Genomic DNA, 14,253 nt, shown 5'->3' on the forward strand with positions numbered 1-14,253 from the left:
TATATAAAATATAAAATGTGTATATTATATATTTATATTTTAAAAAAGATATATGTAGATACCACTTGTCTGCTTTCGTCTCCTATTTCTGCCCCACCCCTCATCTCCTTTGCCCCCTCCTGTGGATTTCAGACTCTTTCTGCAGCCTTTCTATTGTTACCCTTTAGCTCCTTCTTACTGCTGTCTTTCAGCCACACCCCTAATCTTATGGTAGGTAAGATCTACATCTAACCTTCTCGAATAAGGGCGAAAAATCTCGGAGGTTTCGTGTGCAAGTTGCACACGTTAATGATCCCTTGGTGGTCCAAGATCAATGAGAGTAGGCTTCGGCCACCACTCAGGCAAAAATCAAAATTTCCTACCAACTGAAAATGTTAAATGTGTCCCATGCGCTCATATGACCTTACGCAATTGTGAATGCCATAAAACACTCACCAAACCACCACCCCCCCAAAAACCCCCCAAAAAACCCACTCACTGTTGAGGAGAAAAGTGGCCGTCTTAGACAAGTGGATGTCTCATACACTGTCTTTCATAATAATATTTTTTAAAAAGCAAGGGAGAAAATGGGAAGTGGTCGCTTCCACAGGCTACTTGACTCATAATCGTGAGGTAACGGGTTTGGGGCTTTGAGTCTCAACTTGGCTAGACATTGTGAGCTTGGTTTACACAAATAACCATCTATGCCCAGCCTCTGACTGGTGTTAGGATAAACATGTGGTAAGTTCTACTTAAAATGTTTTATCTCATTTCAAACTGACGAGTTGCTTTTTACTTTTTTCAGCTTGTAATTGAAGCGAAGAAAGGTACTAGCTACACTGGAGACATTGCCATTGACGATATCATGCTGGTGGATGGCTATTGTGCTGGTAAGTGAACTGTGTCCTGCTTTGGCATGCTTTGTGAGGGACATTATTGTGTTGCAAGAAAACTTGAGCTTTACAGGCATTTTATTTCTTCTTTTTGAAACATTATACCAAGCTGAATTCAGGAATGACCTTATGCAGTTGCGAGTGCCATAAAACTTTTACTTTACTAAACTGAAATCAGAAGAGCAAGACCAATGACTCTGAATTAGTAAGTATCATCAATGGTATCGGTAGTCTTGTGGTTAGAATACTGGACTGTAATTGTGAGGTGAGGGTTTAGGGGTTCGAGCCTAAAATCAGCCCTACATTGTGTCCTTGGGAAAGACACTTTACACAAAGTTTCCTTGCTTCACCAAGGTGTGAATGGGTACCCAGCTGTAGACAGTGAAAGGTCTTGTTAGTATTTTAGTGTTTTAGTGCCTATAGAATAGCAGCTTACACTGTATACATCCAGGAAGTTGAGATTGCTTCAGAATGCTATCAGGTCTCCTGGGGTAATAATACAGTTTCCAAAGTGCACAGAGCTTGCTGTTGAGCGGGAATTTGCACTGTACTAATGTTATTTTCATTGATTATTATTATGTATCTAAAGAGATACCTCTTTAGGGTTATTCTGAATGGAATGCTTGATAGAGAATGCACAGCTTTATTGATGTTATAAGGGTTCGGTATTTGTTTCAGCGCAAGACGATTTTTTTTTCAAAGAGGCAAATCCCCTGATTTGATATTTTTTTTCTGAAGGACTATGCCACTTTAGTGAGGAGCCATAAAATCTTTTCTATTACATCTCTCACAACACGCCCATCTTTGTGTGATTTAACACTTTGCGGTCACTTGAAGATTATCCATTCAGGTCACCTGAGGCAGTTCTGTGCCAGGCCCGAGAAGTCTGTGGCTGGGTGACCAGATGGGGTATTTTGTACTGGTTGTTGTGTGACTGCAAAGTGTTAAATAATTTATACTGTTTTCTTTTTTACCAAAATTTTAGGCTGATTGATCATAAATTTGATCATGTTTGTACCTTGCATAACAACAGCTGCAGGCATTTTGTTGGGACATTGTATAATTTTCATACTGGTTTGTTTTTGTAGATGCCACATCGACGGCCAGTGGTGTTACTAGCTTGCCTTCCCCGGGATCTGTGATAAACTCCTGTGACTTTGAGGATGGTTCCAAAATGTGTAACTACACAAATGATGCAGCAAATACACAACAGTACTCTTGGCGATTGACTTCCCACACTTCTGGTAGTTATGCTACCGGACCTAATAACGACCATACTTATGGGACAATCATGGGTAAGAATTTTTTTTATTTAGAATTTTAGAATGTATAAAGTGCGCAGAGCTAGGAAGACTTTTGTTTTGATTTTACTGTAAGAAGACATTTGATAAAGGACGGACAATTTTGTGTCTTGTTTACTTGAGTTACAGGAAAGTATGTGCTCTTAAGATGATTGTTTAGTGCTTGGAATAACCAAAAGTAAATCTGACCCCACTCCCCCCCCCAAAAAAAACCCCAAACTAAAAACAAACTATGCAGAAGAAATACTTCCAAAGTAAGTATCAGTATCAGTGACTGCTGTAAGTAAAGCTTTTTTATCACCTTTCCTGTGAGCCTACATTTACCTGGTAGACGTTTGCCATCAAAATAAATATGGGCCTTACTGTCTGTGCTTTATGCTCCTTCGGCACATGTCAGGTAATTTAGGAGATTTGCTGCTAAACCCTACTTATCGGGGCCAACAAGGTCTTAATGGGGCACAGCATCTCAACTGACAGTTGGGAATACTCGATTAAGAAAAAACATACCTGTTTGGGAATTAAACTCACCTTTTCTGTGAGGAACAGCAAAGAGCCTAACCACTACACCACAGTTAATTGCTGTTAGTGGGTGATAGGTGGGTGCTCTGATGTGGTTTGCTTCTTCTTTCCTATCAAACCTGTGTCGTCTATATTGCCCCTGCTCCTTCTTTTTTGTGTTTGTAACTCTTTTGCAACACCTCTAATCTTGAGGCTAAAACAGCACCTGGACATGGATGGCTGGTGCCTCTATAAATAAATCATTGATGGTCTCTAATCTTGGGCACTTGTAGGACCTTCTTGTGTTGCAAGTGCCGCAAAACACTTACTGATGGCTCTTGTGGTCCAGAGGTTAAGGTGTTCAATAGGTCCTGGGTTCGAATCCGGATAGCAACGGAAATTTTTCTTCTAAAATTGTCTCTTTTCACTTTCACCTCCTTTCCTGCTCTCTAGCAATGTTCTGTCATCTGCTTTCGTCTCCACTTTCTTTCCCACTCACCTCCTTTGCACTTCCTCTGGGCTCCTGACTCTTTCTGCAGCCTTTCAAGTGCCACTCCTTAGCTTTTTCTTACTGCTGTCTTTCAGCCACACCCCTGATCTTCTGGTAGGAAAGATCTACACCTAGCCTTCTCGGACAAGGGCAAAAAATCTCGGGGGGTCCCGTGTGCAAGTTGTGTACGCTAAAGGTCCCTTGGTTGTCCAAAATCAATAAGAGTAGGCTTTTGGCCACCACCCGGGCAAAATTCAAAATTTCCTACCAACTGAAAATGTTTATTGCCTCCCCCCCCCCCCCCCCCTGCCCTCTCATCCGCTTTTGATGGCTGGCAGCTGTAATAGAGGAGCAACATGAATTTTTAAATGCTATTACCGCTGTTCGGGCTTACTGTTCCCATAGTTAATTTTTTTTATTCCATACTACGATTTACTGATGTTTGTGGTTAGCAGTTAGATGATTCACTGTCTCTCGCTGGAGCCGTAACTTTAAATACCGAATGGAGAGCATTTTTGTTGAGTATATTGGTCTTTCTCCTGGAATGTAATATATCCCTTTTAGCCTGGGTTGACCCTGACAGGCAGGAAGCCTGTCTCCTAAATGATCTAGATTGTGTGGATGGGGGCGTAAAAACACCTAATTAAAAAAACCAGAAGGCTACCTTTTTTGTTTTTTTGAATGTGAAATGGTATTCAGACCCAGCTCCCTTTACATATTTTTGCCACTCAATAAACCCGGGAGTTTCTATTTTACTGCTTTTTTTCAGGGCACTATGCTTTCGTTGATGCATCGTATGGTAATGCTGGACAGAAAGCTCTATTCCTTACCCCAAGTTTTTCAAATGCTGGCAATGTACAAGCTTGCTTGACGTTCTACTACTACATGTATGGATCAAATGTTGGAACGCTGGATATTTTTTTAAAGGTAACTTTTTTCTTTTCATTTTGTGATGTTTATGAAGTAAATGTCTTGTGATAAATGGAAAACTTGTTTTTTTTCCTTCTTTTTACAAAATTGTACAAAGACAGAGTCATCAAGTTCAAATATGGGTCTATGCTGAACTATGATAATAAATATGAGGTTATTTTCATTTCTGCGTACCAATCTGATCAATATGTTTTCTTAGGATGTGAGATGTGTAACTTGAATTGGTCATTTTAAAAATAATGTTTGGTTGGTTCTTAAATTATTTTTTTCTCAAAATGTGATTTTTCCTTTTTCGTGAACTGCAGAAAGTTACACCTTTTTTTTTTTACAAAAGCGGTTGACATTTTTTGACAAACCGTGACATATCCTCTGTGCGTCAATCAAGTTCTTTTCTCAAGTCACATGACTTTGCTTGTGTTTGAAGAAAGTTTGTTGGCAGTTCTCTCCCTTTCCTATAGCATGAAAGTGTAAATTTCACACTTTCTCAGAAATGTGTGGAGACCTTATCAGTTTAAAGGATTTGAATCTAACGTTGATTTAATGAATTAACGAATATCAGCTAAGCCTTACATCACATTTACTCTAAGGCCCCATTTACACGTACATTTTATTGATCTGCAAACTGTAGGATATCGAAAGGATGGTCAGCATCCTGTCAACTTCCCGGTAAAACTGAGCCTGGAAATGAGCAATCCTCTTGATATCGAAGGGTTCTCAGTCCAACCTCCTGATATCTGGCAACACCAGATATTTGCTGGCCGGCGAACAGAAGGCATGACGACGAGGGCACGACTTCTTTGATGTTGCCCCAGGCGGAGCTGAAAATGCTTTCCAAAATTTTCCTAAATATTGGTCAAATAGAAAAAAAAAAAGAAGAGTTTTATGATCAGCGATCCAAAATTAGTCAAATTCACGAAGGGAACACAATTTAATGCCGGATTACCAAGTTAATTTTTTTTGGTTTAACTTTAACGATAAAAAAACAGTACGTCTAAATGGAACTTCTCTCGTCGATCGTCTGTCTGTTTAACGAAGACCCAGATCTAGCGTCGGTCGATTAAACTATCAGTTTGTTGATGAATGAACTGTACATGTAAAGGGACCCTAAAACCCAAGCTGCTCAAGTTTATTCAGTAAATAGGTGAAGAACAGCCTAGGAATTTTCAGTTTTCTTAAAACCGGAAAAATGGTTGTATGTTGCATTTTGTTGCGAAACTGTTCATGTCTATGATTTTGTTTTTTCCAGACTGGAGGTTCTCTTGGCCCATCCTTGTACAATGAGACTGGAGACCACGGCCAGAGATGGATTATTGGTCAAGTGACTCTCCCTACAGCAGGACTGACCAGTTCATATCAGGTGAATCTAATACAGTAGAGTCCACGAATCTTGAACACGAAAATCACTAATTCTTGGGTATATCGAACACAATGCTCAGTCCCGTTTCAGTCATTATGTTTTCTTTGAATTGACTTAATGGAGTTCCTGACCACTCGGAACACGTTACACTCGAATCTCGAGCGAATCCACTTCGCATTCTCAACTAAAGACTGGGCTCTACAGCCTTTCTGGCTGCAAGTAGGTGTTTCTTTGTTACTGTTACAGCTAAAACGGGGTCCTTGTCTCACCACGAGAGGCTGGAGGAAGTGGGGAGGGGGAAGGGGGGTTTGGGGGTTGATGCTGACCGCACCACATGACTGGTTTGCCACGCGTGCAATCATGCTGTGGGACACGCGCTTTGCAGATGGCGAGAGGCGTAACTTTCTGAAAGCCAATGAAATGAGAGGAAAGGAATGACGTGGGAGTCGGTTGTGCACACGTGAGATTTTCTGCTTTCCACTCTCATTCATCTTCTTGCTTTCACACCATCAACACGTTCATCAAGGGAGCTAACCATGTTAATTGTTTTAGTGTACTTTTTTACCTCCCTTGATTTTCTCTCTATTTATTTGTATTTTGGGCTTTCACGGACGTGACGAATTATGGAAATCTCAAACACTTTTTCCAATCCCCAACGAATTCGAGTTTCCTGTGTTTGACTGTAAATAGATCTTGACATAAGTGAAGTCTGATAAAGCAGCAGTGTTTAACTCATTCGGTACGTATTATTTTCGGCTTGTGGACGAATTTTTTTTCGGGAGGGCGAATGAGATGATGACTAGTGGGCAGTTAAAAGGTCTTTGTGGCCACAAATTCAAATAAATATCAACGTATTATACACCAATATTTTCAGTATGGTTTGTAGAATACATCTGTAATGTTTATTTATGTATTTTTCAACTTTGGTTCCTGTAAGAGACGATTATGCAACACAATTTTGATTAGATGCGGATGAAATTTGAAAATAAAAAATTAATAGTCTTTGCTGAAACTCAAAAAATATATTTGCACCTAGTCAAATTATGCATCAAAATAACCAAAAATGAATATAGAACTGGAAAATATTGAAAAGTTTGCAGTTATTTACCTACATTCCATAATATTTGTACATTTTGAACATAACATCCGATATTGAAAAAAAAAAAAAAAAAAAAAATAATCTTGAAAAACGATCACAAACAGGAAAAACCCACTCGTATCTTATATGGAATTATTCAGAATTGCATTTGGAATAAACCTATACATGTCTTGAGAGGCACTTTTGTGTAATTTTATCAAAAAGTAGTGATTTTGGGGAGAAAAAACATATTTTGACAATTTAGATCTAGACCTAGATCTAGCACTCAAAAATATTGATTTCTCAATAACAGTGCACTGGCAATATGAGTCCAATCGTATCAATATTATAAAAAAGAGTCGTACATTTCTTTAGTGGGCAAAATAATGATAGATTTTGTTGTGTAAAATTACTAAGACTGGTGTCCGGGCTATAATTTTGGCATCGCGATAAAACAAGGTCGAATAAACTACGAAATTGCGTTTCAAAACTGATTCTAAATTTCCGATTTTCAGTGGAAATGCTTGACCCGGAAGGGAACATTGTATTATGACCTTTATTTTAACATGGATATGTGGATTGGAATAGAATCTAAGCTAAATTTGAAGATAGGTTCTCGAGCCGCCGGGGGCGCATAGCGTACTGACGGCACTTGACTCGCGCCGCCCCCCCCCACGGCTCGGCGTAGCGAATGAGTTAACAACATAACTGTCCCCATTGTTTTATGCAAGAAAAATTCTGAAATTAGGCAAAATGAGCCCAAAAATGTGAAATTATGTGATTCTGTTAATTTTAACAAAGAATGAAGGAGAATAATCAGAAATTATGCAAAAAATTGTCAAATTTTGCTGAATTTTGCGGGGTGCATAAAACCACGGGGGACAGACATAAGAATAGGAACACTTCACTTTGTTGAGATACTGTGTTTAATTCATATTGTTTTTTGTTGTTGTTTTTTTAGTATATCGACAGATAGTGGTTTACTAGACTGTACCATGTTTGGTGAACTTTGCCAAAACATGAAAGTGTATTTGCCTGTATAACATACAGATGTTTAAATTCATGGTTTCAGTTTCTGGGTTAGTATTTTCTAAAGATATTTACCTTAGAGTGTAAAGGTCCTGAATTGATAGTTGACTGATATTTTGTATACTGTTTGATGAGAGGAGTAGTGATTGTAGCTGAAAACTGAAAAAGTTTGGATAAAAAGAAATCTCTATTAATCTTCTACTTTTAGCTATGAATGGTAATTTCATAAGGACATATTTTTTCAATCAAAAGAAGAGACTTTGTAGCACAGGGTATTTTTTAAGCTTTAAAATAATGATTTAGTACGTAGACCTACTCACACTCACTCATATTACCTTATTCTCGTCGAGAGTGCCGTAAAACAATTACCAACCCCCCCCCCAAAAAAAAACCCCAAACTTACTCAATCATTGAGGAAGGTAAATATAAATCTTTTTTTCTTTGCAGGTGGTTTTTCAAGGGGTTCGAGGCAATAGCTACCAGGGAGACATTGCCATTGATGATGTAAAGATAACTGCAGGAAGTTGTCCTAATCCTGGTGAGGACTTTGCTTCTGTGTTGGCTAGAACTATAAAATCAAGTAGGCAAAATCATGAACCATCTTGTTCTCCTGAAGACGTGCGCAACCTCTATGGAGTGGAAATTTTATAGTTTTCATAGCTTTGGAACAATGTTTTAGGAAATATACAAAGTCCTAACAGTCCAGATGCTATCCAGCAGGGTGATTTTTGGTTGAAGCTATCTTACTTTTGAACATTTTGATGATGGAGAGCTCCAGCTTGTTTGCATTTATGAACTTCAGGTTTTGACAAAGAACATTTACTTCTTTTTTTTTTCTTTCACTTTTACAAAGAATTTCTGCATTTGACAATGGCTCCTCATTTTCAAACACTGAAGAATAGTTTTTGCTTCTATTTGTAATTGTACAAGGTATTTGTACATTAGTCAATGGTTCCTCAACTCTGGATTTTAAAGAATGGTACAAGTATTTACTTTCGCTTTCCCATTTACAAGGTATGCATGCTTTTGACAAAGGCTCCTCAAATTCAGATTTATAAGAACGATTATTAGGCCAATAAATAATTGCCTTTATTTTCCCTTTTCCAAGGTACATGTGCATTTGACAAAGGCTTATGTACGTGGACAAACGCTGCCGCTGGGGATGACTCAGACTGGAGTAATGAACGCCCTGACCCTGCCAAGAAAACGCCGTCCGCTGATCATTCCACTTCAACAAATACAGGTCACAAACTTGATTATAATGTCACCTACTATCTTGATTTTGAGTTACTTAAACTACACAGTAATCGCTTTCCTTGCTGCTTTTGGTTGCATTATTTTAAAAAAAGGTGAAATGGTATGGGTTTAACGCCCCTATCAACACTATTAGGTTATTTAAGGGGTGAGACCTCCTAGTTTAACGTCCATCTCCGATAGGACTGAGCCAAGTAGGAAGTTCGTGTAAAGTGCCTTTCCCAAGGACACAACGTCGGACCGAGATTTTAAAAGACACCTGTATTATCTCTACCCCTATGTTGATAGGGCTCCTTATATCTCGCCACATTTTACTACTTTCTATTGTGCTGTTCATCTGCAATACATTTGTTGAAACTACTTGTGGTATTGTTATTTCACACTTTCACTATTGGAAATAAGTAGCGAAAAAGAAAAACATGAGAACTATTGGTGTCACTTGCATTCTGTTATGCCATCACTCAAGAGGAAACATGTTTTTGTGCTATGTGGAATATACCTCATAAAAATAAAGGGCTCCACAAAATTTATATAGATCTTTCTTTTCATCGTTTCTGCAAGCAATCAGCTCAAGTCCAAACATTTTTTTTTTACACTCTCCCAAAGCTCTATCAAAGGTGCACACTTCAACCATAAAAAACCCAGATTAATGCTACGTTATCTGTGTGTGCCTCTTTTTCTTTCTTTTCTTTTGGTTTGAAGTGTCATTTTAACAGTTAGTAGACAGGTTTCTCTTCTTATGCATCTTTTCCCTTTTCAGGTCTCTATATGTTCTTTACTAGTAACAGTAGCCTGTCAACTGGGAAGAAAGCCTGGTTGATTAGCGAGACTTTCCAACCCACATCTCCCTCAGGACGTTGCATGTCCTTTTGGTATTTCATGACTGGAAATGTGCAATCCACTCTGAACATCCGGATCCGAATCCCAGGTCAGTGCGTTTTGATAATAATAATAATAATAATAATGATAATAATAATAATAACAGTAATAATGACAATAATAATAATAATAATTATAATTATAATAAAATATCAATAATAATGACAATAATATTGATAATAGTAATAAAAGTAATAATAATAATGATAATAATAATAAATAATAATAATAATTGTATTTATATAGCACATATCCATGACCCACAGCATATTATTACCCCCCAGCAGACCCTAGAACACTCAGAAACATTCTCAGCCTCCCTCGGAGCATACAGTGCAAACTGTGAATTACACGCACTAAAACACTACCGAACTGACAAAGATCTTTGCTGTCTATAGCCAGATATATACCCGTTCTCACTAGGGTGAAGGGAGGAAAATTTGTGTAAAGTGCCTTTTCCAAGGACACAATGTCAGGCCTATGACGGGATTCAAACCCACGATCTTAGGGTTGTGAGTCCGAGAGCTTAACCCCTAGGCCACCAAAGCCACATAAGAGAAAAAGATTGTTTCTGAGTGTTCTAGGAACTGATGGGGTAATAGTGATTGTAAAGTGCACAGAGCATGCTGTTGAACGTATATATGAGATATTAATATGCAACTATTATCATTAGATTTTTTATGTGAACCTAGAAAGGAGCTGTCATGTGTGTGTGTGTGTGTGTGTGTGTGTGTGTGTGTGTGTGTGTGTGTGTATGTGTGTGTTTGTGTGTGTGTGTGTGTGTGTGCGTGCCTGCGTGCGTGCATGTGTGCGGGTGTATGCATACATACATGCAGGTATGAGTACTGTTTCCCTCATTAAATAGGGAAAAGTACTGGTGTAAACAATCTAATTTTGCTTCCAAAATATAAAATAAACAATAATATTTCTTGTCAGAACTATGAAGCCCTTGTCTTTGTGATTGGTGAATTTGGTCTTTGTAGTATTATATTATTACATAGTATTCTATTGAAACCCAATCCAGACTGGTAATAACAATTGAAACACAGTTTGGCATTACTATTTTAGTAGGTGATTGGTGGGTGCACTGATGCGGTCTACTCCATCTTTCTCATCAATCATCTATTGTCCTTATCTATCCTCTTTCTTTTATTTGTATGTCACTGTCTAGTAACATCTCTAATGTGGATGGTTGGCGGGTGCTCTGGTGTGGTTTGCTTCTTCTTTTCCATCCATCGTCTTTATCTCCCCTCCTTCTTTTTAGTGTTTTTTTACTCTCTTGTAACACCTCTAATCTTCGGCACTTATATGACCTTATTGTGTTGCAAGTGCCGTAAAGCACTTACTAAAAACTAAACTAACATCTCTAATCTTTGGCCCTTGTATGATGCATTTGTATTGCAAGTAACGTAAGACTCTTACTAAAGCCACTTACTATTTCCAGATATCAACAAAGATGAGTATGTATGGCAAATCAAGGACACCAACCAAGCCTCAAACTGGCAACAAGCCAGACTGCCAATTCCTGTGATCAGCCATGATTACACTGTTGTCTTTGAGGGAGTTTACGGAGCAAAAACAACTAATCCTATTGGAGGCATAGGTTTTGATGATGTCAGCTTTACAGATTCTTCTTGTGCAAGTAAGTTATGTTCATCAAGTCAATTTGCAAATGTAGTTTTTTTTAGCTTTTATTTATTTTTGTGTGCTCTGTCTGTTAGCTGAGAAAGTCAGTATCAAATGTTTGAATTAATGGGAAAAGATAATAGAATTCCTCCCACATGGCTTATAAAAAATTTGCAGTAAAAATGTTTTTGAAGTATGAACAAAAATTTCTAGCTGAAAATTGTGACTTTTTCTAAATTTTTCAGCACATTGACCTTTGAGTGTTGCTAATAAAAAAGCTAAAATTTAGAATTGAGATGTATCGTGGCAACAAAAATGCCTATCAAAATGAAACTTGCTAGGCCTAGACGTTGTACTCTGCCAGAATAAAAGCCATTCACCCGAAATAAAAGAAAATAAGTTTCAGGTTGTGTAGATGGATAAATTTAACACATTACACCCTAAGGGTCTGGACGGGAAGTCCATTGTTAGATCCTAAGCAAGGGGAAGAAACCCACCTCCCGTGAATACAAGCGTTTAAAAAACAAAATAAAAAAATACTAAACAAATTCCCAAAATCCTGAAAAAATAAAAGTTAAAAAAAAGAAAAATGAATGTAGTTTCAGAAATATATATAACTTAATGTATGCACAAACTGTTGGAAATGTTCTTACTTAGTTCAATCGGGGTGTCCAACCTGTCACTCTTGCTCTCAGCCTCACGGTCGCGCCCTAGGTCTAAATTCTAAGTTTTCTATGTCTATTCAATCTGAATCGCCCCAGACTCTTGCTACAATGTTTTCATCAAAATCTGAGTTTTCCGATTTGTCATATGCTTGTTTTTGCTCAAATCCATCGTTATTTCCTTTTTCAAACTCAATTGTGTCTCTTTTCAACAAGTCAAGACACCTTCGAAGTGTCGGTAACGCGATCGCACTTTGGTCGGCTCTAATACTTAAACTACTGGCCCGAAAAATTTAGTTTTGGTATCAAATGAAAGAAGAAACTTTTTGCAATAACTATGCAAATCAAAATCTCGGCCCCAGAGTCTCGTGAAGGCAAGACTTCGTTTCTAAAGACACTAGGTCAGCGCGGGCGGTTCCGGGCGAGTCAGGGTGGAGCACGTAAGGGAATTCGTGGGCGGTCCCGGATGTGTTATGTGTTAACATTGTCTAGTCTCATTGATTTCATCTTGTGTGGCTTATTCTTTTCTTATGATTTTTAATCTGATGCTGTCTCCTTTTTACATGGTCTGATCTAACTGGATCTCATCTGATCTAATATCATCTCATCCCCTCTCCTTTCTTCTTTCATAATCTCATCAGGTCTCATGTTGAATTAATTTGAACTGATGATGCTCACGCATGGGCCTTTGTATTTGTGTTATCTGTTTTCTGAACAGTCCTCCCAGCAAACGCTGCTCCTTCCGCACAACCGAGCCAAAGGCCAACTCAAGTCACGGGAACTCCAACTGGTGCCATCAACTGTGACTTTGAGAAAGATTTCTGCGGCTGGGTCTCTGATACTGCAGCTCAGATACAGTGGAGTCGGAATGTCGGTAGTACCAGCTCAATAGGCACTGGTCCTTCTGGCGATCACACTAAATCTGGAGGTAAGATCTTGGTTAAAAAAATGTAGTTCACGAGGAAAAAGTAAACTTGGACTTCCATTTAGAATTTACTTGATCTAGTGCGCAAATCTGGGCACACTTTGGGGGTTCATGGTGGGGCTGATGCTGTGAGATATGGCAAAAAAAAGAAGGAAAAAAATCACATACTAACTTATTGCTCTCCTCAAGGACATTTGTGTAAAGTAAGGACTGAAAGAAAGATATTGCATTTATATTGATATTTGCAGAGAAATCTGTATTCAATGAAATGAGAACAGTTGCTCGTGAACTGATATTTTCGAACAAACAATGCCATACTATTTCTAAGCTCCCAATGTAAAGTTTTCTTTGTAGCTAGGGTTAAACTTTGCACTGCATGAAGTTGTATTGGACGCGCTTTGACAAAAGCAAAATGTTGAACTTAACAGCGTTTGTAAGAAGTTTAGAGACTTGAGGAAGAGACTTTAGATTGGCATATCTCTTATTTGTCTGCGGAGAATGATTAATGTTTTATTGTTGTTGTTTTTTTTCAGCTGGTGGTTACATCTACATGGAAGCCTCTTCTAAAAGTTCTGGTGACAAAGCAAGAATATTAAGCCCCAAAGTGACTGCTGGCACTTACTGTCTCCAGTAAGTTTTTAGTCTTCAAGGCATCTGAGGCAAAAGTCATTTCAATTTGCTTGTTATCTTTTTCCATAGTTGGCTGCTGTTTGAGCTTTTTTGTCATGGTACACTTTTTTGTTTGTATTTTTTTTTTAGATGGTTGCCTAAGAGGCTTTTCTTCTTCTTCTTATACAAGCTCTACTGAAATACATAATCTGTCAAAATTTTCCCTATAGATTTCCTTTTTCTTTTTCGAACTTACTAGGCGGAGTTGGTGGTCTTATAACAAACATTATATACGTGAGGCATCATTTTGAAATCAAGCAATCATCAAAATACTGAAATTGAAGAAACAGGCATTTTTCTGCCAGTTGGCTTTAAAAAATGTTTGTTTGTTTTTTGGTCCAACACCCTTTATGTCTATATAAAAACACATATGCGTGTGAATTTTGACTGAAACACGTTTATTAAAGGCATAAAACATGTAATTTTACTGTTTTCAAAGACTCTCAAGCTATTGAAGTTACCAAACTTTGACGGCCATTTCCTCGCTAATTATACCACTGAAACTAGGTGACCACACCTTCAATCACAAATATCTGGAATTCTATTTAAAATAGATAGGTAGTTTTTTTCATTGAAAGCAAGAAAAATGAATAAGCTTTTAGATAACACCAGTAACTCCACGTGCCTCAAAAATTGATGAGCTCCTAACACATGTTGTCTGCCAGATGTTCAACTGTTCTCAT

General features: G+C 38.0%; 2 protein-coding genes across 2 annotated transcripts in view; both read left to right on the forward strand.

The window, feature by feature from the left end:
• Window positions 1–2,826, forward strand: part of LOC118477185 (MAM and LDL-receptor class A domain-containing protein 1-like) — a gene marked incomplete in the record, with an annotated part of 15,580 nt that extends 12,754 nt beyond the window's left edge. The window contains 2 exon segments of the mRNA XM_035971721.1: window positions 785–869; window positions 1,961–2,826. Of these exon segments, the coding sequence (XP_035827614.1) occupies window positions 785–869; window positions 1,961–2,196 (321 nt within the window).
• Window positions 2,827–3,839: 1,013 nt separating this feature from the next.
• On the forward strand, window positions 3,840–13,622 carry LOC118478319 (MAM and LDL-receptor class A domain-containing protein 1-like). Its single transcript, XM_035971729.1, has 7 exons — window positions 3,840–5,448; window positions 8,003–8,093; window positions 8,664–8,798; window positions 9,570–9,737; window positions 11,133–11,330; window positions 12,695–12,904; window positions 13,435–13,622. Exons 4-7 carry the CDS (start codon window positions 9,578–9,580, stop codon window positions 13,533–13,535), a joined length of 669 nt encoding a protein of 222 aa, XP_035827622.1. The 5' UTR covers window positions 3,840–5,448; window positions 8,003–8,093; window positions 8,664–8,798; window positions 9,570–9,577; the 3' UTR covers window positions 13,536–13,622.
• The last annotated feature ends 631 nt before the right edge of the window (window positions 13,623–14,253 follow it).

Source organism: Aplysia californica, unplaced genomic scaffold (assembly GCF_000002075.1).
Source record: "Aplysia californica isolate F4 #8 unplaced genomic scaffold, AplCal3.0 scaffold00489, whole genome shotgun sequence".
NCBI classification, from domain to species: Eukaryota; Metazoa; Mollusca; class Gastropoda; order Aplysiida; family Aplysiidae; genus Aplysia; species Aplysia californica.

Excerpts from the sequence above, each read along its gene's own strand:
- LOC118478319 (XM_035971729.1), top strand. The coding sequence starts at position 9,578 with ATGTTCTTTACTAGTAACAGTAGCCTGTCAACTGGGAAGAAAGCCTGG. Across the intron at positions 9,738-11,132 it reads CATCCGGATCCGAATCCCAG|ATATCAACAAAGATGAGTAT; the intron begins GTCAGTGCGTTT and ends TACTATTTCCAG. Across the intron at positions 12,905-13,434 it reads CGATCACACTAAATCTGGAG|CTGGTGGTTACATCTACATG; the intron begins GTAAGATCTTGG and ends GTTTTTTTTCAG.